The following is a 26,186-nucleotide window of genomic DNA, read 5'->3' on the forward strand; positions in this document are numbered from 1 at the left end:
TTGGTTCGCGGCGGTAGACCCGTAGGATGCGTACTTTCACGTCTCGATCCTTCCTCGACACAGACCCTTCCTGCGGTTTGCGTTCGAGGGTCAGGCGTATCGGTACAAGTCCTCCCTTTCGGCCTGTCCCTGTCTCCTCGCGTCTTTACGAAGATCGCAGAGGCTGCCCTTGCCCTGTTAAGGGAGGTGGGCATTCGCATTCTCAACTATCTCGACGACTGGCTAATCCTAGCTCACTCTCGTGACGGGTTATGCGCACACAGGGACCTGGTGCTCTCACACCTCAGCCGACTAGGGCTTCGGATCAGCTGGGAAAAGAGCAAGCTCCTCCCGGTTCAGAGCATCTCTTTTCTCGGTTTGGAGTTGGACTCAGTCTCCTTGACGGCGCACCTTACGAACGAGCGCGCCCAGTCAGTGCTGGCCTGTTTGAAGGCGTTCAAACAGAAAACAGCGGTTCCACTGAAACATTTTCAGAGGCTCCTGGGGCATATGGCGTCCTCGGCGGTGGCCACCCCGCTCGGGTTGATGCATATGAGGCCGCTTCAGCACTGGCTCCAGACTCGAGTCCCGAGACGGGCATGGCGCCACGGGACACACCGCGTGGCCATTACGTCGGTCTGTCACCGTCTTTTCAGCCCTTGGACCGACCTCTCGTTTCCACGAGCAGGTGTTCCACTAGAACTGGTCTCCAGGCGCGTCGTGGTCACGACAGATGCCTCCAAAATGGGCTGGGGCGCTGTTGGCAACGGGTCCGCAGCTGCGTTGGCACATCAACTGCCTCGAGTTACTGGCAATTCTGCTCGCCCTGCGGAGGTTCCGGCCGTTGATCCAGGGCAAGCACGTGCTAGTTCGGACAGACAGCACGGCAGCGGTAGCATATGTCAACCGCCAAGGCGGTCTGCGCTCCCGCTGTATGTCATAACTCGCCCGCCGTCTCCTCCAACGGAGTTAGCAGCACCAAGTCGCTGCAAGCCACTCACATCCCGGGCAACCTCAACACTTCGGCGGACGCGCCGTAACAACAGGTTACCCTCAAGGGAGAGTGGAGACTCCACCTTCAGGTGGTCCAGCTGAATTGGAGTCGATTCAGTCAGGCACAGGTGCACCTGTTCGCCTCCCAAGAATCCTCCCACTGCCCGCTCTGGTACGCCCTCACCGAGGCCTTCCTCGGCATAGACGCGCTGGCACACAGCTGGTCCCCTGGCATTCGCAAATATGCGTTTTCCCCAGTGAGCCTGCTCGCACAGACCCTGTGCAAGGTCAGGCAGGACGAGGAGAAGGTCGTCCTGGTAAGCACCCTGCTGGCCCGCCCAGACGTGGTGCTCGGACCTCACGCTCCTCATGACAGCTCCCCCCGGGCTAATTCCCCTGAAAAAGGCCCTTCTTTCTCAGGGAAGGGGCACCATCCGGCACCCGCGCCCAGACCTCTGGAATCTCCATGTCTGGCCCCTGGACGGGACGCGGAAGACCTAAGCTGTCTCCCACCTGCGGTGGTAGACACATTCACTCAGGCTAGGGCTCCCTCTACGAGGCGCCTGTATGCCTTTAAGTGGTGTCTGTTCGCTAAGTGGTGTTCTTCCCATCAAGAAGACCCCCAGAGGTGCGCAGTCAGATCAGTGCTTTCCTTCCTGCAAGAGAGGTTGGAAGGGAGGCTGTCCCCTTCCACCTTGAAGGTGTACGTTGCTGCCATAGCAGCACACCATGACGCAGTCGACGGTGAGTCCTTAGGGAAGCATGATCTGATCATCAGGTTCCTAAGAGGCGCCAGGAGGCTGAATCCCTCCAGGCCACGCCTTGTTCCCTCATCGGACCTCTGTAGTTTTTCAGGGTCTACAGAGAGCCCCCTTTGAGTTTTGCAGTCAGCCGGGCTTAAGGCACTCTCCTTGAAGACTGCCCTCCTGACTGCGCTCACTTCCATCAAGAGGGTAGGTGACCTGCAAGCGTTCTCTGTCAGCGAAACGTGCCTGGAGTTCGGTCCGGGCTATTCTCACGTGATCCTGAGACCCCCGACCGGGCTATGTGCCCAAGGTTCCCACCACTCCTTTTAGAGACCAGGTGGTGAACCTGCAAGCGCTGCCCCAGGAGGAGGCAGACCCAGCCCTGGCGTTGCTGTGTCCGGTGCGCGCTTTGCGCATCTATTTGGATCGCACGCAGAGCTTTAGACTCTCTGAGCAGCTCTTTATCTGCTTCGGTGCACAGCGGAAAGGAAGCGCTGTCTCCAAGCAGAGGATCGCCCACTGGCTCATTGACGCCATAACTATGGCATGTCTCGCCCAAAACATGCCGCCCCCGGTAGGGCTACGAGCCCATTCTACTCGTGGTGTAGCGGCTTCTTGGGCCCTGGCCAGAGGTGCCTCTCTAACAGACATTGCAGAGCAGCGGGCTGGGCAACACCCAACACCTTTGCAAGGTTCTACAACCTCCGGGTGGAACCGGTTTTGTCCCAGGTAGTGGCACGCAACACAAGCGGATAAGCCCGGGATAGCCGGCCGGGTGTATCGCTTGCACATAGCGCCTTCCACCTCCTTTTGAGCTGAAGACGTGCGCTGTTAATTCCCAGAAGTGTTCACAAAGGTTGTTCCCTGGTTGACTTCCTCCGAGCCCTGTGGCAGTCGAGTTTTCGGAGAGACTCGCTGCCGGCCCAGTACACGCGCTAACTAAGAGCCCGGTTCTGGGGTAGGTGCTCCGCATGTGGCGGTTCCCTGTAAGGCTAACCCCATGCGATCTATATCTTCCGCTAGTTCGTTTCCCTACTGGCAAACTGCGTCTTCCTTGGGCAGAGCTCCTCAGTCTCCATGTTGTAGTAACTCCTCCCCCATTGGGTAGGATCTACCTTGAAGGCTCTCCACATGGTTGGAAAGACCATGTGATGTATTCTTCCACTTAAATATCCCCCCCTCTCTTGGGGCGAGGTGTGGTCTCCGCGGTCGACCTGGCGGCCCAGTCGGATAATCCCCCTTCTTTTTTAGGGAGTGGAAAAAGAGAAGGGGAAAGAGGCCATGACTGGGTTAAGCCTGTCTCTATCTCTGGGTAGTCGACTTGTCCCCAGAAAGGGCCGTTCGACACTCATAACTGTGTTGGGGGAGGTTACGTGTCGACCTGGTGTGCTGGCTATGAGGCACACAGCAAGTCTGCCCACCACACACCGCCAGTTCACGTAACACAGTTCAGCCTTGTGGCGTTTTGTATAGGGACCCCTAGTGTCACTACATCGACACCAACATCGAGTGAGTGACAGATAGGGAACGTCATGGTTACTGGTGTAACCTCCGTTCCCTGATGGAGGGAACGAGACGTTGGTCCCTCCTGCCACAACGCTGAACTACCCGCTGAAATGGCCGGACCTTATATCGGCTCCTCAGCGTAAAACCTGAATGAGTGGTTGCATACCAGCTCCTTTTATACCCGTATGTTCGGGGGAGTGGCATGCAAATACCACTCGCCAATTTTCATTGGCCTTTTATCAAAGACCAGAGGTGTCTCGGGCTCCCAAGAGTGACCCCTAGTGTCACTACATCGACACCAACGTCTCGTTCCCTCCATCAGGGAACGGAGGTTACACCAGTAACCATGACGTTTCAGACAGATGGCCAGAGACAAGGTGAAAAGTGATTTTATATTACTAAATTATGACAGTTTTGGTGCAGAACAAAATTTTTCCAACATTATCAGTGGACCTCAGGGAAGATAATGAAGTTTTTTATATATATATATATATATATATATATATATATAAAAGAGTATGTCATGACCCCTTTAAATCCGATATAGGGCTGGTCAGTAAAACAATATCAATATTTATTGCAAGTTCTTGGGATAAAATGGGTAGGTTTTAATAATATTTTTATTTATTTTTTTGCTCATACTGTTTGTGTAAATAAGGATAATAGAGTGGGGGGAATATGTGGGCCAGGACCAGCACTGAATATTAGAATACATCTTTGTCTCATTCATGTGTTTCATGTCATGGTGACTGATAAATGTGAACTCTGTAGGGTCAGATCTTGATGTCACCTGTGGGGTTGGGGTGTGTAGGATCATGTATTGTCAGTATACTGTATAGCAGTGTTATCACTGCACATGAGCAGGTGTGATCAGAGACATGCAACACATCACAGTATCTTATATGGAGTAGCAGTGAAATGTACAGCCATGATTAAGTTTTGGTAGCTGTGTGCCTTTGTAAATATTATATTGCACTCATGTATGCATATGAAGCACACATTTTTTGGTTAAAAAATTATCTCGTTACTCATGTCTTCTGTGTTTCTGTTCAGGGTCGACATGTTAAAACTGGACAGCTGGCGGCCATCAAAGTCATGGATGTGACTGAAGTAAGTGAAATTACTTGTGTGTCTATCTGAAATTTGTATAACCAAAAAAAAAATATATATATTTCATCTCACATCAGACTGATTTGCTTGATTTGTGTCTTTTGGATTTTATGTACTGTATATCATGCAATACATAACTTTGTGTAAAAGTTGAATTGAAACATGTCTTGGTCTTTAGAGTTTGAGAATTTCTTAGTATTTGTTATGCCCTTTTTTCTGTGTTTAATATGCACATTTTTCAGATGTAAAGGCTGTAAATGTGTTTACTTGGGGTTGTTTAAACAAACGAAAATCTGCCTGAATGTTTTTTTTTTATTAAATAATGTAATTTATAAAAGATTTATGAATAAATCTGTTACTAATCACTGCATTACTGGTAGGGCTGTGCGATATGGCTACAAATATTCAATATATATCTTAATAATTACACATCACTTTAATAGGAACACCTGTACATTTACTTATTCATGTGATTATCAAATCAGCCAAATGTGTGGAAGGTGTGCAATGCATAAAATCATGCCAGATACAGATCAGGAGCTTCAGTTAATGTTCACATCAACCATCAGAATGGGGAAAAAGTGTGATCTCAGTGATTTGGACCGTGGCATGATTGTTGGTGCCAGACGGGCTGGTTTGAGTATTTCTGTAACTGCTGATCTCCTGGGATATTCATGCACAACAGTCTCTAGAGTTTGCTCAGAATGGTGCCAAAAACAAAAAAATCCAGTGAGCGGCAGTTCTGCAGACGGAAACGCCTTGTTGATGAGGGTGGTCAATGGAGAATAGCCAGACTGGTTCGAGCTGACAGAAAGGCTACGGTAACTCAGATAATCACTCTGTAAAATCGTAGTGAGCAGAATAGCATCTCAGAATGCACAACACGTTGAAACTTGAGGCGGATGGGCTACAACAGCAGAAGACCACGTCGGGCACTTTTTTTAGGACCATAGTGTTCCTAATAAAGTGCTCCGTGAGTGTATGTATTTACTCTGAAATAGCATTCAAAGTGTTTTTTTTTTTGTTTTTTTTAAATCAGAGGAACCATCATTTCATCCAAACACTAGAGTCGTCATTTTTATTTGTATAGCGCTTTTTACAACACACACCGTTTCAAAGCAGCTTTACAGAAAATCAAGCATTTTTTTTTTTTTTTTTCGCGATTAACATTTTTTGATTCAACCATTAAATATAAATAGCAGAACACATATATACAGAATCAATATACAACCCCCACTATCCCCCAATCTCCCACCCGACCCCCAACAACACCCCAGTGGTCACACAACCATAGACACACAACAAAAATAAATTAATTAATAAAAAACAAAATAAAACAATCACCCACATAAAACCCCTACACCTCTCTCTCCACTGTCCCTCCCCAAGAGCCCTCCAAAAAAGACAGATATCTGCCCCACTTCTTCACAAACATGTCCAGACTCCCCAGTCTTCTGGATACCCCCTCCTCAAGAGCTGCCACTCTGGCCATCTCTGAACACCACTCCTGAAACGGGGGCACTCCAGCCAACTTCCAACTCCTCAAAGTGATCTGTCTGGCGATCATAACACTAGTTAGGACCCAGTTTTTCATGTGCTTATTCTCCAAATTAATGACTGCCCCATCTCCCAAGATACAGAGTCTGGGGCAAAATAAAATTTGAGAGGCCAAAAGCTCGCACATAAAACTCTGAATCCTCATCCAAAATTCTTGCATCGTAACACATCCCCAAAAGACATGGGTTGTGTCTCCATCTTCTGATTGACATCGCCAGCAGGTGGGTGTGTCTTTAAGACCAAGCCTATGCAATCTAGAGGGGGTCCAGTAGACTCTATGTAAAATCTTAAATTGCATGGGGCGAACCCTTGCGTCTCTGGATACAGATTTGACATTTTTTAGAATCCCAGCCCACTCTCCCTCCTCCAGTACCAAATTTAGATCTTTCTCCCATAATCTCTTAAGAGAAGTTGAAGTTCCGTCTCCCAGACTCTGAATTAGTAGGGAGTAATACACCGATGCCTCATGACCTTTTCCAAAAGCAGTAATCACCTCTCCCAGAGTATCTGCCAATTTAGGAGGGTGTAAACTACTCCCAAAAACAGTACAGAGCAGGTGGCGCAGCTGTAAATACTTACAGAACTGAGATCTAGGAATCCCAAAAAGTTTAACCAAATTTTGAAAGGATCTCAACACTCCATTCTCATATAGGTCACCGAGTGTAGTAACCCCCCTCCCAATCCACTCTGACCAGCAAAAAGGGGACTTGTTGATGCATAGTTTGGGGTTCAGCCATATGCTCCAGGCAACATTTTAAAAAATGTCAGAATTAAACAGTCTGGACACCTTAGTGCATTCTGAGTTCAAGTGCGAGATAACGGGATGTAACTTAGCTTCTCCGATTAATTTGATAGGCTCTGCAGTGGCGAAATAGGGGCAAGAATTTCCTGTTCTATACAGAACCAGGGAGGGGCTCTCTCAGGTGGAAGCGACAAATGAGCCAAATGTCTGAGACTGAATGCTTAATAAAACAAAATCTAGCCCACCTTTGTCAATCGGCCTATGTAACTTATTGAAATGTAATTTTGGACGCTTACCATTCCAAATGAAAGACTTTGCTATGCTATCAAATTGCTTGAAATAAGAGAGGGGGACATCTACAGGGAGAGACTGCAGTAAGTATTGAATTTTAGAATACAATTAATTTTAATAACATTAACCTTCCCAATCATAGATAAATGTAATGAAGCCCACCTGCCCACATCACTCGAAAACCGTTTTATTAAGGGGTCAAAATTAACTCTAACTAAATCACACAAATTTGCTGGAAATAAAATACCCAAATACTTAATGCCCTGTTTGAGCCACTGGAAAGCACCCGGCTGGAAAGCCGTTTCTGGGCAGTACGCTGGCAGAGCCAAAGCTTCGTATTTAGACCAATTCACTCTATATCCTGAAAACTTAGAAAAGGAATTAATAATTCTGTGGAGGCAAGGCATAGATTTACTGGGGTCAGAGACAAATAATAGTATATCATCTGCGTAAAGCAAGAGTTTATGCGCCAAACCTCCCGCCACCACCCCTGGAAAATCCTCCTCCTTTCTTATCGCTGTTGCTAATGGTTCCAGGGCAAGACAGAACAATAAAGGGGAAAGATTGCAACCCTGCCGGGAGTAAATAACCTAAAATCAGTCCATTTGTTTGTACCGCCGCTACTGGGTGTCTATAAAGTAACTTAATACATCCAATAAACGTACTCCCGAACCCATATATTTCCAAAACCTTAAAAAGATAATCCCATTCTACCATATCAAATGCCTTTTCGGCATAAAGTGAGATGGCAGCGACCGGAGATTGTTCATTCGCTACTGACCACATGATATTGATGAGACTCCTAATGTTATCAGAAGAGCTGCGGCCCCAAATAAACCTCACCTGATCTGTATGTATAAGAGATGTCATAACTTAATCGATTAGCCAGAATTTTTGTCAAAATTTTTACATCTAACTGGATCAGGGAAATTGGACGGTAACTTTTACACTCGCTTGGATCTTTGTCCTTTTTTAAGAATCAGACTGATCGAGGCTTGTGTCATGGTTGGCGAAAGCTTTCCATTCTTTAATGATTCAGTATGAACTTCTAGCAAAAGTGGAGCCTGTTCTGTAGCATAAGATTTGAAAAACTCCACAGCAAAGCCTTCAGGCCCCGGAGCCTTGCCTGTAGCTATGGCCTTAATAACCTCGCCAAGCTCCTCCAAGGTTATCTCAGAATCAAGAGAATTTTTTTGCTCAGTCGTCAGTTTAGGGAGATCTAATAGTTCCACAAAGTTTCTAATATCTTCATCAGTAGATGAAGACGTGGAACTATAAAGCTCAAGATAGAATTCTTTAAAGGCATTATTAATATCAATGGCCAAGGTAAATATTTCACCACAAGCAGATTTCACTGACGGAATGGTAGAAAAAGACTCTCTCTGCTTTATATATCTAGCCTAAAGTTTTCCTGCTTTGTCCCCCAACTCAAAGTATGACTGTCTTGCCCTGAATAGCCAAAACTCCACTTTCCTTGACAAAATAGTATTATATCTGTATTTCAATCGAGTCAATTCTCTGAGGCCATCGGATGACAAACGGTGCTTCAGCTCTGCTTCGGCATTTTTAATATTTCCTTCCAACTCCACGAGTTCTCGTGCTTTGGATTTTTTGATGAATGAGGCATACTGTATGATCCGACCCCTAAGAACTGCCTTAAGTGCCTCCCAAGCCACGCCCACAGTGGGTACTGATTTCAGTCTTTAACATTTGTTGGAATTCAGGATTTTGCAAAAGGAACACATTAAGGTGCCAACTATATGATTTCTTTTTCTCCGTGTGTGGCACCACCTCTAAACTCACCTGGGCATGATCTGAGACTAAGATATTTCCAATTGAGCAATCCACAACAGATGAAATGAGGGATTTGGATATAAAAAAAAAAAATCTATTCTAGAAGAAATATAATGGACTGATGGAAAATAATTTATAGTCTCTACCAGATGGGTTCAAAAGTCTCCAAATATCTGTATGGCCAAGATTTTTATACATCCTGTGAAGCGTCACTGTTGCTCTAGGGGGTTTATACACTTTTGCTTCACTGTGATCAAGGACTGAGTCCATCAAAAGATTAAAGTCTCCTTCCAATATAATATCATGAGGGGTGCCAGCGGTTTGCAACATCCCTTCAAGATCTATAAAAAAGCCCTGATCATCAGCGTTAGGTGCATAAATATTAGCCTAAATCAACCTTTGCCCCTGAATTTCAGCTAAAACAATAATGACTCATCCTAATTTCTCTTTAATCTGTTTCAGACATTTGAATTGTAGATGTTTATTTACCAATATAATGACTCCCTTGCTCTTACTTGAGCCAACACTTAAGAAATTTTTCCGCTTCCTGTGGGGAAAGATGTGTTTCTTGAAGAAACACTATATCATAACCTACCTTCCTTTTTATGGGGTGCCCCAACCCATTCACATTCCATGTGGAGAGAGATAGTACACTCATATTAACAACTGACATTTTGATATAGTAGAAAAAATACAAAAAAACAAAATGTCAAAAACAAAATTGTACAGACCACATTCCCCATTAGTGAACAATCAAACCCCGAACTTCCCCCCTGAACAAAACGAACAGAAAAAAGAAAAATGTGCACATTAACCCCGTGCACGAAAGCGCCAACCGGCGACAATCCCTCTAAACTCAAAAGGTCCATGAATGCCCACGAGCCCCCATGACAGCTTTGCCATTGGATTGCTCAGTTTTGTCTCACAAATTTGTGAAGCAAAATTACATAACAGAAAATACTTAGAAAAATAACCCCCAGCCAAAAGGAAGAATGAACACAGAACATGTAGATTAATTCACAGAACTGTTTCAAAGGTGTGATCCTCCACAAAACAAATTTCAGCTGATATAAAGCCGTTCAGTTTCACGGATAGACAAACGAATGTTCAGTGAGCCAGCTGTTATGAGTTCAGTGGATAATGTAATCATTCCAGTGTCCTGTAAACGGCACAAGCTCCAGGCACTAGGCGGAGCCAACACAAAAAGTAACAAAACCGACATCCCGGTTCCCCGGATGGTCAAGTCAATTCACTCGGAGGCTGCATAAATATATACCATGACTTACTCAATCCGTCAACTTTATAAAAGACATCCTGTAGTCCACTCTCAAACTGGTCGGGAACTTCCATGCAAAAGTAATCTTCCGTCAATGCGAAAGCTTCTTTAAGAAAAGTGTTATTCACAAAATAAGCTCCAGCCGCTAGGCGGAGCCAACGCAAAAAGAAACCAAAATGACACCCAGCTTCCTCAAAAGCCAGAGTAAGTACAGCGAGTCGACCCATTCATATGAGAAACATCCAGTGGTTTACTCACCCATTGATTCAATAAAAGACATTGCCTGATTGGGACATGTAAATACTTTGCGACCGTCCATTGTTTCTATTCTTAGTCTGGCCGGAAACATAGAGCAAATGTGATCTTTCGCTGATGTAAGAGTTTTTTACATTCCTTGAACCGATTGCGTTTCTCTCTTGTCGAACTCGCAAAGTCCGGGAACAAGAAAATATTATGATTCCTCCAAGAAAGCTTCCCTTTGCTCCTCGCCTTGTGCAACACAAGATCTTTATCAGATGACCTCAGAAATTTGGCCAGAATCGATCGGGGCCTATCTCCCTCAGCAGATCTCCGAGCAGGGACTCTGTGAGCTCACCTGATTTCCAGCTTGTGGCCTGTTATGTCGAGCAGATTCGGGAAGAGCTCGTCTAGGAATTTCACCATATCTCTACCCTCCTCATGCTCAGGAATTTCAACGATTCTGACATTATTCCTGCGGCTTCTATTCTCAAGATCTTTAAGCTTTTCAAGAATACGTTCCAGATCAACTTTGGCTGCGGGTGGATTAGCGGTTAATTCCCTCTCCGAAGACTCCAAATAATCGATTTGTTTCTCAGCATCTGACACTCTTGTAACTAACTCAGAGAATTTTATTTCCATTGCCGTAATCGATCGTCGTATTACAGCGAGATCCTCCAAGTCAGCAAGAACCTTCGTCATCATCACTGATATGTTGGACAACTGACGCTGGATTCCTTCTCCCGCCGCGCCATCCAAATGGAGTCCCTGGTCTGTAGGCCTGTCGGGGCTTTCATCCTGAACATGTAAGTGTCTTTTAATGTTTCCAGAGCCCGATGATATTGACTTCTTTGCCATGTTTTACCTCAAAGATCGAATGTGTAACTGGGTGTATTGAATTTCACCAGATTATAAAATGAGAATAATAAAATTTTGCAAAGTGCGCAGAGCTCGTCGTTCACACGTCTGCTTCTTGCATGGCGTCACGTGACCTCCCAGAAAATCATGCATTAACAGAAAATGAAAACTGTAATATCTCTAAAGTCTTAGTCATCATTGTGTAGTTTGATTAAATATGATTGTAATTGTGTATAAATGTAATTAAATCATAATTGTATCTAGAACCCCTGTGAGCAAGCTGAAGGCGACTGTGGCAAGGAACACAAAACTCCATAAGATGTTGGTTAATGGAGAAAAATGACCTTGGGAGAAACCAGGCTCACTGTGGGGGCCAGTTCCCCTCTGGTTAACCAGCATGAATATGAATGCCAATATTAGTTGTTTATGTGCAATGCAAGTCATGGTTTAAAATTAGTAAACTAAGTAAGTGTTAAGGGCGTAATGAAGTTCAGCCTGGATTAACTGCAGAAGTTCACATAGATGCATTGTCCTTTGTTAGTTGGCTGATGAAGGCTTTTGTTGGCAAATACTTGAAAGTCTATGTATCCATTTTAAGAGCGTAGTCCATCATTAGATCAAGGTGATGCAGGCAGAGATCAGTGAGGTGCATCGCAATTCAACCAGAAGATCATTTCGGTGAGGTCTATCCTAAGTCCAAGGTTCAGGCAGTGGCAATGAAGGATCCCATGTCTTGGTTGGAGTTGGCATCAGTTCATCCCCTGAAGTCCATCATAATAGACTGAAGTGATGTCTGGCTGGCACCGGCTGCGTTTAGTCATCTTCACTCAGACGCATAGCAGTGGAGCCCGACACCAAGCAGGAACGGAGCTGGATCATAGTTCTTGGTTCGACAGCATTCTGGCTGCTGCATTTTGAACAAATTGAAGTTTATTTTTTGAACTCAGTAATGCATTACAATAATCTAGTCTTGAGGTCATGAACGCATGAATTAGTTTTTCGGCATCAGCAACAGAGCATGTGTCGTAACTTAGCAATATTTCTGAGGTGAAAGAATGCTGTTCTACAAACATTGGAAATTAGATTTTCAAAGGACAGATTGGTATCAAATATAAAAGTATAGAATATGATGTAACAGTACATCCATCGAGAATCAAATGATATTTTAGCGGCTTATTTTTAGAGGTTTTTGGTCAAATAATTAGTACCTCTGTTTTGTCACAATTGAGTAGAAGAAAATGTCTGGCCATCCAGTCTTTGATTTCATTGATACACTGCTAATTTGGAGAATTGTGAAATTTTGTCAGGTTTCAGAGAAATATAAAGTTGGGTATCGTCAGCATAACAGTGGAAACTTATTCCACAATTCCTGATATTATCTCCCAGGGGAAGCATATATAAGGAGACAAGCAGAGGCCCTAAAACTGATCCCTGTGGCACTCCATACTTTTGTTTGATTTGACAATTCCTCATTTACACAAAGTGGTAGCGGTCTGCTAAATAGGACCTAAACCATGCTAATGCAAGTCCACAAATGCCAACATAATTCTCAAGTCTATTTAAGAGAATGTCATGATCTGTAGTGTTGAAGGCAGCACTAAGATCTAAAAGCACTAGAAGAGAAATGCTGCTGAGATCAGATGATAAGAGCAAGTCATTTGTAACTCTGGTAAGTGCAGTCTCTGTACTGTGATGGGGCCTAAATCTTGACTGAAATTGTTCATATATACTATTTCTTTGTAGAAATGAACATAGTTGGGAGGACACTACCTTTTCTTATATTTTCTACTTAAACAGGAGATTTGAAATTGGTCTATAATTAGCCAATTTTCCAGGATCAAGCTGTGGCTTCTTAATAAGCAGTTTGATAACTGCCATTTTAAAGTTTCTTGGGACATGTCCTAAGGATAGCGAGGAGTTAATAATATTAAGAAGAGGTTCTTAGATTACAGGAAATATCTATTTTAAGAGCTTAATTGGTATTGTATCTAACTAGGGCTGCAACTAATGATTATTTTGATAATTGATTAATCTAAAAATTGTTATAATGATTATTCGACTATTCATGATTATTGCAACAATTAATCATTAGCTCTTAACCGATTATTCAGCTTGTGCCCCAACTTAAAAGGTTGTATTAAATGTGCTCACTAACAATAAACAGGACAAAATCATCTTTAAAAAATACCTCTAAATGACATTCACTAAATTAAAGGGGAAAAAACTTTTTATTAAGTTTAATTCAGTAAAGAAATTAACTGCAACAAATCCTATTGTTATCAAGTGTTTTTGTCTAGTTTTCCATTTAAAATTGTCTAAAAATCTTTAAAACAAGATACATTTACTTGAGAAACAACATATAAGATATTTAGAATTACTTTAAGAGAATGTATCTTAAATATAAGTGTATTTTGTATATAAGTGTATTTTTTCACTTGGTTATACTTCTGTGAGTGCAGTAAAGACAAAATATACTTATATTCAAGATCTATTCTCTAAAAGCAAGTCTAAATATCTTATATGCTGCTTCTCAGGTGAATACATCTTTTTTAAAAGGATTTTTAGATATTTTTAAATATTTGTATTTTTAATATTCAACATTCTCAGATAAAATGTTTTTCTTCTGCAGTATAGCTGCTAAAGAAAATATACATTGTTTTAAAGGAGTTTTAGATATTTATTTTGGAAAACAAGCCAAAACAAAAACAAATCAAAAACATATTTTGTTGCAGTGTATAATGGGGCGAAGACTCAACCTTTCTGTTCACTTCAATCCATCTTTAACTTACAAAAAAATAACTTACTCTTATTAGTAAAGATGTGTGTTGCCAGTTTTCTTCACAATAAGAAATGCACAGTGACACATATATTATGATTCAATAAGTCGCGAGCCATCACATTATAATCTAGCTGCATTAAGTGCACGCGCTCGGGATGAGTGTCCCTGCGACAGTGTGCATCAGTCGGGTGGAGTTTCAGTCTCTTCCCCTTATATTGGGACATTTGCGCAACTCAGAAGAGGCGCTGACCGCATGGAGTTTGTAGTTATTTACATGATCTGCTTCCTTATTATTTTAACTTTAATAAATCTATAACGCATTAAATATAACTGCATTTAAGATGTAACGCCGGGGTGTTTCCTTTAAAGATGCTCAACACGCAAGTTTTGCTTCAGTGGAGTGGCAGCTCCACTTTTTCCACAACGAGAGTGCTTCTGTATTTACTTATTTTGTATTTTTGCATTATAATTCCCCCATACTTTGCAATCTACATCACCTGAAGCTGTTTGGAAATTTTATAGTGCATCTGGACTGTGAGCAGTGTAATTGTTCCTCTCCTCAATCAGGCGCGAACTGCAGTGCTGCTCTCAGCACTTTCGTTAGAGTTTAATGTGATCTCATGTTACGTAAAATGAGATCAAACGACTATTCGACAACGAACATATTTGTCGACAATTTATTAATGTTGACGTTGTCGATAACATTGAATAATAGTTTCAGCCCTAGATCTAACATACATGTTGTGGCTTTTGATGTTTCGATAAGTTTTGTTAGCTCTTCGTGACCTATGACAGCAAAGGATTGAATTTGCTTGTGAGGAAAATTATAAGATACTTTTTTCTGTGGTACTGTGACAGACGATTGCATAATTCCAATTTTATTTCTGATTATTTACATTTTATCAGTAAAGAAATTTATGAAGTTATTAATATTGTGCTGCAACAGAATATCTGGTTCAATTGAGGCTTTATTCCTAACCAATTTTTTTTTAGTTTGCTAAAATATGCTGACCTGGCAGCTTTTAGCACCTGTCTGAAGCTACAGACACTATCGTTCCAAAATACCTCTAATTTTGTATTCTTCCACTTGTGCTCCATTTTCCGAGCTGCTCTCTTGAGAGCATGAGTGTGATCATTGTATCATGGTACGGGGCTTTTTCTTTACCTTTCTTTAATCGAAGGGGGTGACACCATCAAGAGTGCTAGAGAAGACTGTATTTATATTTTCTGATATTACTTCATGTTCTTCTAGAATTTTTGGCTTACTGAGATATGAGATAAATCTGGAAGATTATTATTGAAGCTATCTTTAGTGTTCAAAAGAATAATTCTACCTGAACGATAGCATGGTGTAGATTGAGTAACATTAGCTGATCGCAGCATACAAGAGACAAGGTAATGATCTGACATGTCATCGCTCGGCAGCAGAATTTCTATAGTATCAACATCATCTCTTTTAAGAATTAAATCTAGTGTATGATTATGGCGATGAGTTTGGTCCTGTCACATTTTGTCTGACTCCAAGAGAGTTTAGAATATCGATAAATGCTAATCCCAATGTGCCATTTTCATTATCTATGTGAATGTTGAAGTCATCAACAATTAAAGCTCTATCCACAGTAACTACTAGATCTGATAGAAAATGAGCAAATTCACCAAGGAAATCAGAATACGGCCCGGGTGATCTACACTATATTGCCAAAAGTATTCGCTCATCTGCCTTTAGACGCATATGAACTTAAGTGACATCCCATTCTTAATCCATAGGGTTTAATATGACGTCAGCCCACCCTTTGCAGCTATAACAGCTTCAACTCTTCTGGGAAGGCTTTCCACAAGGTTTAGGAGTGTCTTTATGGGAATTTTTGACCATTCTTCCAGAAGCGCATTTGTGAGGTCAGACACTGATGTTGGACGAGAAGGCCTGGCTCGCAGTCTTCGCTCTAATTCATCCCAAAGGTGCTCTATCGGGTTGAGGTCAGGACTCTGTGCAGGCCAGTCAAGTTCTTCCACACCAAACTCACTCATCCATGTCTTTATGGACCTTGCTTTGTGCACTGGTGTGCAGTCATGTTGGAACAGGAAGGGGCCATCCCCAAACTGTTCCCACAAAGTTGGAAGCATGGAATTGTCCAAAATCTCTTGGTATGCTGAAGCATTCAGAGTTCCTTTCACTGGAACTAAGGGGCCAAGCCCAGCTCCTGAAAAACAACCCCACACCATAATCCCCCTCCACCAAACTTCACAGTTGGCACAATGAAGTCAGACAAGTACCGTTCTCCTGGCAACCGCCAAACCCAGACTCGTCCATCAGATTGCCAGATGGAGAAGCGTGATTCGTCACTCCAGAGAACGCGTCTCCACTGCTCTAGAGTCCAGTGGCGGCGTGCTTTACACCACTGCATCTGATGCTTTGCATTGCACTTGGTGATGTATGGCTTGGATGCAGCTGCTCGGCCATGGAAACCCATTCCATGAAGCTCTCTACGCACTGTTCTTGAGCTAATCTGAAGGCCATATGAACTTTGGAGGTCTGTAGCGATTGACTCTGCAGAAAGTTGGCGACCTCTGCGCACTATGCGCCTCAGCATCCGCTGACCCCGCTCTGTCATTTTACGTGGCCTACCACTTCGTGGCTGAGTTGCTGTCATTCCCAATCGCTTCCACTTTGTTATAATACCACTGACAGTTGACTGTGGAATATTTAGTAGCGAGGAAATTTCACGACTGGACTTGTTGCACAGGTGGCATCCTATCACAGTACCACGCTGGAATTCACTGAGCTCCTGAGAGCGGCCCATTCTTTCACAAATGTTTGTAGAAGCAGTCTGCATGCCTAGGTGCTTCATTTTATACACCTGTGGCCATGGAAGTGATTGGAACACCTGAATTCAATTATTTGGATGGGTGAGCGAATACTTTTGGCAATATAGTGTATATACTGTAGCAAAAGACGACAGAGATTTTTTTTAATTGTATCTGATGGTGTCACATTAAGCATTATTAGTTCAAAAGACTTACACTTATAACCTGTCCTTTGAATAACACCAAAAACTCCACTGTAAATTGCAGCAACACCTCCTCCTCGACCCTTCAGGCAAGGCTCATGTTTATAACAATAACCTGGGGGAGTAGATTCATTTAAACTAATATATTAATCCGGTTTAAGCCAGGTTTCGGTCAAACAGAGCGCATCCATACTATGATCTGTAATAATTTCATTTACAATTAGTGTTTTGGTTAAATAGTGAAAGAGTAGTGAAAATAGAATTTTTTTAATGCATGAAATAAAATAAATAATGAAGGCATGTTTTTCACAGTTTTTCACTAAATTAACACAAGAATGATATGTAATCATTTTGAATTATTTGCAACAACACAGTGATAAAAAGCAATATTTACTTAAATATAGTTGCACAAAAAAAAAAAATATATTTTTGGATCCCAGTTAAATGTTATTATAATACAATATAAAACTGAATTATTATTTTTATTATATGGATTATAATGGGGATTCCAGTTGTTTTGTACAATAATAATACATTTTACCTTCAGCTGGAGCTTTTATTTTGGCGGAAAGCTGAAAGTGCTGTGTGTAATTGTCAGTTTGCAATGTTGCTCATTTCAAATTTGTTGAAATGCTGTCATTTCCTTCTCTTGTGTGATACCGTGTCCTGCTTTTAGATTTGTGTAATAACTTGTAGAGGTTGTGTGGTTGTAGTAACTTGATGTGTGTGTCTGCAGCACTTTGCTTTCACAATGAACGTGCTCTGAGAGCGCTGAAAACAACCTGTCATCACAAAACTCATTACCTGTTCACTCTGAAGTGCACACAGTGCATGTACTCATTGAATTAAATCGCAGCCTTTTTGGGTTAATAATCATATATGACAGTACTGAGAATTTGATGTTATTTTAACAAATTGTGAAGCCCAGAAGGAGCGTGGAATTAGTCTCATGATGTACTCTTTTGGAAACATAGTGGCCATAAAGCACAGTACAATCATCGTGATATTCACGATATAGCCTAATGTTATATTGGCGACAAAATTATCTCGATGATATTGTGAATAATCAATTTATTGCCCAGTCCTAATTACTGGCTATTAGGGCTTGGCGATGTATAGAATATTCACGATATAATTGCAGACATTTTGCTGACGTTATATAAGCAGTATTGTGAATATCGTGATGATTTTAATGTGCTTTTTATTTGGTCAATAAGTTTCATAAGGAGCGCATATGTAAACTAATTTTACAATCCTTCAGGGCTGCACAATTAACCAAAATAACACCAAAATGCTGATATGGTCATATGTGATTATTAAACTGCAAAAGGCTGCGATTAAAGACAGAAGGATCAGAATAATCGGGTGATGCGCTGATCTGTGCACACACCGGGCTTGTGTTTTTGGTGCTTTTAGAACAGTTCACATGCATTGTTAAAGAAAAGTACTGCAGATTCAAGCATTTGTGCAATTTCAAACATTAGTAATCATTACAAGTTATTATACAAATCTTCACAGTAGAAGAGGAGAGATGACAGCGTTTCACCAGATGTGGAACATTGTAAACTGTCAAATACACGCAGCACTTTCAGTGTCAAAATAAAAACTCCAGGTGAAGGTGAAGTAAATTGGAAAGAAATATATTACTTTTATATAAAATATCTAATCCTCAAAATAATAATGATAAACTTAATAAATAAACTTGACTGGGTCCCACAATAATAATTTAGTTTTATTATGCAATATGTCAGCTGGGTTCCAAAAATAAGTCATAGTTTTGACACACCATTCACAAAAAAGTTTTTAGTAAAAATATATGAAGGTAAAAAATGTCCCGATACTGTGCTCGTACTTGTACTCATGCTTGTAAAAATGCCCCGATACCAAAAACCGATACATCTGACGTACGAATGTCATTACGTAAACATTCAGCATACAAATTTAAACCACGTCATGTCCTAGTTAGATTATTTAACAGCAAAAGCTGCGATTTAATTAGATACATATATAGTTTGCATGTGCAGCACTTTAAATGTGAGTGCTTGTGAATGTGTGGAGCCGGTGTTGTACTAACATAAAAACACAGTGCTTTTAGAGATCCTTGGTTTTTACATGGTAAAAACTATCATGAGCATCGTGTGCTCTGATTGTTGCAGATGACAGCCGGCAGAGTGCTAATTTACTTTATAGTGCAAGGCACATACAGACCACATATTTAATTAAATAGCAGCCTTCTGTGGTTTAATAATCACTTTGAGTCACGTAGCGACCAGCTTTTCCGGAGTGGGAAGCTACTGTCATAACGTCGGAGTTCCTTTGTCATAACAACACAAACACTTCAAAATAAAAGCTCAATTTAAAGGGAAAAAAGTATGACAGAAATAGATCACTACTGTACAGTTATGTAATATTCACTGTAATACTACTAATAATAAATCAGTAGTAATTGTTTTATATTTAAGCAAAATCTCACACCTGTTATGGTCTGTTACGCAGAATTTATTTGACAAAAATAACTCCAATGCTGTATTTTGGATTGTGCTGTGAGGTTTTGTATAAAATCACTTAATTTTATAAAAAATAATATAATATGTTGAAAATTAATTGTTATACTTTCATTTGATTTAAAATTAATTTATTTATTTAAACACCATTTTGATGATAAAATTGAAATAAACAAAAAAATAAATAAATAAATAAAACTCTGAACTCTGTATCGGCGAGTAACAAAAAGAAAGTATAGGTACTCATACTCAAAAAATGGTATCGGGACATCCCTAATTATTGAGATATAAAATTTTGTCAATAGGCTGAAAAATATTCATATAACATTTTTGTAGCCATATCGCCCAGCCCTACTGGCAATATTAGCCCAGTGTATGAACTGATGCTGTCTGTGCTTGTGTTAATGAATTTAATAGGGCATTACAGGTAGATTCCTGTGAACAGTCACAACTAAAGTTATGTTAGTACACACACCAAGTTAATTTGATGCCAGTTTTCATCGATATAAACACAATTTATGAAAGCACAAAAGAAAACACAGACCACAAAGACACATCTTACTCTCTCAGTGTGTGTGTTTGTGTGTGTGTGTTTGTGTGTGTGTTGTGTGTGTGTGTGTGTGTGTGTGTTTGCAGGATGAAGAAGAGGAGATTAAACTAGAGATTAATATGCTGAAGAAATACTCCCATCACAGAAACATTGCCACATATTACGGAGCGTTCATCAAGAAAAGCCCACCAGGACACGATGACCAGCTCTGGGTCAGTTATACACACACACACACACACACACACACACACACGTGCATGTTAATATTCAAAAGATATTCATCAGAAGCATTCTGCTGAAAATGTATTTCTGATATGCCGTCTACATTGAGCAACAATTCCAAATTAGCACAGACAGAATCCAAGAGCAAACAGCCATTCAGATAATCAACAAATAAAAATACATTTAACCTTTGATTGCACAAAACTGTCATAGTTAACAAAAAATCTTCAGTTAGAAGATCGATGGGACATTGCTCAGAGTGGATGAAAAAGGAAGCAAATGAAGAGTCTGCAGTAAATGTCTTTCAGTGAATTTGTAACAATAGTGCTACTTTAATAGCTGTAGTGGCAGTGCTTTAATGCGGATGAATTTACCAACACAGTGTTAAAGATGCATAGAGTCTATAGTGCACACTAAAACCGTTGCCGCTACTAAAGCAAATTCAATAAAAAAAAAAAAACAAAAAAAACAAATATATATATATATATATATATATATATATATATATAGTGCACACTAAAACCGTTGCCGCTACTAAAGCAAATTCAATCAAAAAAAATTAATAAATAAATAAATATATATATATATATATATACGTATCACTAGTCAACCTCACTATTCAACTAGTTGTTTTTTTGGAAATGTTGACCATTGTGGCTCATCCTATCTGTATTAGTCTTGAGCTTTAGTTTGTCAGGTGCAGCTATATGTGATTTAAACAGACATTTATCAGCAGACTCGGGCAGAGGAAGGTGAAGGGAGAGATATATTTTGTATACTGTATTGTATTGTGTCATTTGTGTAGCTGGTGATGGAGTTCTGTGGTGCTGGATCAATAACAGACCTGGTGAAGAATACTAAAGGAAACTCACTGAAGGAAGACTGGATTGCATACATCTCCAGAGAAATACTCAGGGTAACGCGCACGCACACATCTCGGCTCATACGCACATGTAATCAGATGTAATTACTTCAACACTTTTCTGCACTTCTATAAAAACCAAAGGTGCCCAAACTTTTTCCTATGAAGGACCAAAAATCAAACTTGATTGAGGGCCGTGGTCCAAAAATAAACGTTGCATTATAACAAACTCAGGACCTGAAATTTATTTCTGAAAATGGGAGGGAATTCCCCCCTTACACGGCTCATATGGGGGGCATTTTTTACCTTTTCAAGGGTAATTTTTTTTCTAACCTTATAAAATGATTCTGTCATCCTCTGTCATATTTATTTTAAACAGTTCAATTTTAAAATGGCATGTTTCAATAACTACAAAATTGCATGATCTCAAAATTGTATAATGTGCATTGTTACTGAAGTAAAACAATTTTTTCTCATTCACGTTTCCAAATATTTTGGCTATTAAATTAACATGGCCTACAAAACTAATGCACCGACATAGGAGTAGACGAGAGCATTTCTCCAGATTTGGAATGAGGAGCTTATTAAAAAAAAAAAAAACTCCTGCATGCCAATTTAATAATAAAAAAAATAAACATTTAACAATGAACATTAGTCAGATATATGATTCATACACTAAAAGTGGTTAATGTTTTGTAAAATTATTATTGTAGGCTTAACATTAATAACATTTTATTTAACATCAAGGGTATAACATCAAGATATTATTTTTGTTAATAATATTATTAACTACATTGTAGCATTTGTTAATTTTAACGTGGGAGCACAACACCAAATTGATGGAGTATGAGAAGCAAATTGGTGCGAGCATCAGCCACTGACTCGGTAACATCTGCACAACGGACGCCACAAAACAAACAATGTTCAACAAAAATTCAAATGATGATCGCGATGTATGTATTTGGAACTATATCCGATTGCAGGGAATTTTGTTTGCCTAGAGCCCCCTTTAATTTCTGACCCTGGATGAAACTAGAGATGGAGATGAGAGATATAACAGGTGTTTATGCATCTCTCTTCATCATGCAGCTGGTACATTACACAAATAATTTTTGCTATTTCTGCCTTTCTTGCAAATGTGCTACATTATGACTAATAAGGGAGCGTGAAGATATGAATGGTAGCAAAACTATATCGCTTCAACGTCACGCAATGTTAACAGCTTTTATGATTATAAACAGGAACAATATTGTTTTATCGCGTCGCTCGCTTACAGAGGCACAGTATAATGCCATTTGCGTGTGGAATTAACAGGTTTAGAAAGGTTTATACATCTGTAACATCTTTAGTAACTATGCGACAAAGCACTTCCTCACTGCGCACTCTTACACTTCTGACACTGCTGACAGCTGCACGAGAGAGAAAGTGAGAGACAAAGCTGATTTACTCGCGCAGCTTCTGGAGTTACAGTTTGATACAAAAACAAGTTTATTGGTTTGATTTGTTCATCTGTATCTATTGGTTTACTGATTCGCAGCTGCACTGTAAAGTGAATAAAAGTGTGCGGTAATTTCCAGTATTATGGACATTGAACTTGCAGGAATAATTTTTCCGATTAACACTTTTTATTGATTCAAACAATTGACACAGAAAAGCAAAACATATATTCACAGAATCAACACTGAACCCCCAATTATTCCCTTTACCCCTCCCAATCCCCAACCCCACCCTGACCCTCAACAAATATCCCTGTGGTCAAACTTGAGTATACACGCAACAAAAAAGAAAAGACAAATATATTTATAAAAAATATATAATAATCACGCATATTTAAAACTACACTTCTCTCTCCACTGCCCCTCCCAAAAGGACCAAATAGCTGCCCCATTTTTTATTAAATGAATCTAAGTTGCCTATCCTTCTACATGACATTTCCTCGAATGCCACTACCCTGCCCATCTCTGTGCACCACTCTTGAAACGAGGGCGCTCCAGCCGACTTCCATCACCTAAGAATGATCTGTCTGCCGATCATAACACTGGCTAGGACCCAATTTTTTATGCATTTATCCCCTATGTTAATGACCGCCCCATCGCCAAAAATACAGAGTCTGGGGCAAAATGAAATTTGAGTGCCCAGTACATCACACATAAAACTCTGAAACCTCAACCAAAATTCTTGGATCTTAACACACCACCAGCGAACATGGGTTGTGTCCCCATCTTCTGATTGGCATCTCCAGCAGGTGGGTGTGTCTTTAAGACCAAGCCTATACAATCTAGAGGGGGTCCAATAGAATCTATAAAATCTTAAACTGCATAAGGCACACTCTTGTATCTCTAGATGTAGACTTGACATTTTTTAGAGCACTCCCTCCTCCAATACTGAGTTTAAATCTTTCTCCCATAATCTTTTGAGATTATCACGTTTTTCTCTTGTCGAATTCGCAAAGTCTGGGAACAAGAAAATGCTGTGGTTCTTCCAATAAAGCCTTCCTTTACTTCCTCGCCTCGCATAACACAAGATCTTTATTGGATGATCTCAGAAATTTGGCCAGAATTTATCGGGGCCTGTCTCCTCCTGCGGATCGCCGAACAGGAACCCTGTGAGCTTGCTCGATTTCCAGCTTACTTGCAGGAATTATTAAAATTGTGCGCAATCCCACTGTATTAAAACTGTATTATATTAAAATATGAAAGTTACCCTGGTTCTTCTCCTTTATGATTTCTTTATATAAAAAAACATTACTCTGCAATCTGCTAAATGAATGCAATAAAAAGCTGAGTCAATAGCAAATTTTTTTATTTTTTTTTTTAGATATATTTTTTTTTCCTCTTGTCATATACGTCAAGGCGGGCCAAATCAAAGGTCAAATTGGCCTGCGGGCCCTGGTTTGGTCATCTCTGATCAAAACACTTTAACAGACTGTTACACACAATGACTGACGTGGTGTGTATGTGTTTTCTGGTTTAGGGTTTGGCTCACCTGCACGCCCATCACGTCATTCACAGAGACATTAAAGGGCAAAACGTGTTGCTCACTGAAAATGCTGAAGTCAAATTAGGTAAGAAATACATCCATTCAGTCTGTGTGCTCTACACTGTGTGCATTGCTTTGCAATGGAATACACTGGTTTGGGTTTGTAATAGAATACATCTTGTATAATGTATCCGGTTTTCTATATTATTTACATTGTATCATATTTTGCATTAACAGCATCCAGTGTGAACCATTTAGCGTTCACAACATGACACGGCGCTCCTATACTGTAGACAAGCTGTTATGCTATTATAAATAAAAAATGACTGAAATCAAGTCCTTGAATCTGGTGTTCATGAAAGAGTGGGAACCCTCTGTATGCAATTTGCCACTACTAAGGGAATATTCCGGATTCAATACAAGTTAAGCTCAATCGACATCATTTGTGGCATAATGTTTATTACCACAAAAAGTCATTTCGACCCATCCCTCTTATTTAAAAAGCAAAAATCTGGGTTACAGTGAGGCACTTACAATGGAAGTGATTCTTCCTAAGATGGCACAGCGGATGACCGCCTCAGTATGAGCCCTCCAGTTCTTTTGCTGTTTTTGTTTGTTTGTCCTGTGTTTAGTCATTTATTTTCAATCAGTTTGACCAGATACGAGCTGCTGAATATTCAGCAGCACACGCCAGACAATCTTTTACCGGTTTTTAATTATTCGGACATTCTGTTGGACATTTTAGTTGGAGGAGCAGCTTCGCTGTACAATCGTGTTAAAAGACGCAAACGTGGGAACCGAGCCGGCGCACTGGTCAAGCTCCGACAGAGCGGATTTCGAACCGTGCTGCCAAGCATCCATCTAGGGAATCTCCGCTCTCTTCCTAACAAAACGGACAAATTACTTCTCCTCACCCCCAAAAATATGGACTTCTGCTGCATTGTGCTTCACGGAAACCTGGCTGAGTGAAGCCATTCCAGACAGCCAATTACATCTACCAGGCTTCCAGCTGTTAAGAGCGCATCGCACTGCGGAGTTAACGGAGAAAACGAGAGGCGGTGGAACGTGTTTTTACATCAACAACGAATGTTGGTGTACAGATGTAACAACACTGAAGAAGATGTGCTGTCCTAATTTAGAGTCTCTCTTCATAAACTGTAAGCCTTTCTACTTGCCGCGGGAGTTTTCTTCTTGTATTCTTGCGAGTGTTTATATTCCTCCACATGCGTGTGTGAGTGCAGCACTGCGACAGTGGGCTGATCACATCACAGACATGGAACAACAATACCCGGACTCACTTATTATTCTTTAAGATTTTATCAAGGCAAATCTCACACGTGAACTGCCCAAATACAGACAGCACATTACATGTCCCACCAGACAGAAATACACTAGATCATTGCTACACAACAATAAAGGATGCATATCGCTGTCCCTCGAGCATCTTTGGGACTCTGATCATTGCCTGGTTCATCATCTTCCAATCTACAGGCAGAAACTAAAATCAGCTAAACCTGTAGTAAGGACTGTAAAAAGATGGACCAATGAAGCTGAGCTGGAACTACAAGTCTGCTTTGACTGCACTGATTGGAGTGTTTTTGAGGCTGCAGCCACAGACCTGGACAAACTCACAGATACTGTGACATCATATATCAGTTTCTGTGAGGATATGTGCATTCCTACTAGGACTTATTTAACATACAACAACGACAAACCATGGTTTACAGCTAAACTCAGGCAAAACTTCGTCAGGCCAAAGAGGGTGCTTGCTGAAGTAGGGATAAAATCTTGTACTGTCAGGCCAAAAACAGACTGACAAAGGAGATTAGAGTGGCTGAAAGTAGTTATTCTGAAAAGCTAAAAAAACTGTTTTCAGCTAACTACCCTGCATCAGTGTGGAGAGGCTGAAAGACTTTACAAACTACAAGACACCCCAACCCTGTAGGGAATCAACAACTGGCTGACAACCTAAATAGGTTTTACTGTAGATTTGAAAAGCCAAGTCATACACCCCACACCTCCTTTGACCTTCACTTCACACAAACACTAACACCTCCAGCAACCCCCCTCCTCCACCCTCCTGCTACTCAATCTGCACTTAAGCTCTGTGAAGAGGATGTGTGCTGGGTCTTCCAGAAACAGAAGACAAGAAGAGCATAGAGCTCAGATGGTGTTTCACCCACTTGTCTAAAA

The 26,186-nt window shown here is 40.9% G+C and overlaps 1 protein-coding gene across 2 annotated transcripts in view; it reads left to right on the forward strand.

The window, feature by feature from the left end:
* Positions 1–26,186, forward strand: part of LOC127446828 (TRAF2 and NCK-interacting protein kinase-like) — a 172,211-nt gene that overhangs the window by 37,644 nt on the left and 108,381 nt on the right. For both annotated transcript variants that reach the window (XM_051708094.1, XM_051708095.1), the window contains exons 3-6: positions 4,278–4,334; positions 20,017–20,142; positions 20,958–21,068; positions 23,988–24,078. In XM_051708094.1, coding sequence (XP_051564054.1) covers positions 4,278–4,334; positions 20,017–20,142; positions 20,958–21,068; positions 23,988–24,078 — 385 coding nt within the window. The remainder of the gene's footprint in view (positions 1–4,277; positions 4,335–20,016; positions 20,143–20,957; positions 21,069–23,987; positions 24,079–26,186) is intronic.

The sequence above is a fragment of the Myxocyprinus asiaticus genome, chromosome 10 (genome assembly GCF_019703515.2).
Source record: "Myxocyprinus asiaticus isolate MX2 ecotype Aquarium Trade chromosome 10, UBuf_Myxa_2, whole genome shotgun sequence".
Lineage (NCBI taxonomy): Eukaryota > Metazoa > Chordata > Actinopteri > Cypriniformes > Catostomidae > Myxocyprinus > Myxocyprinus asiaticus.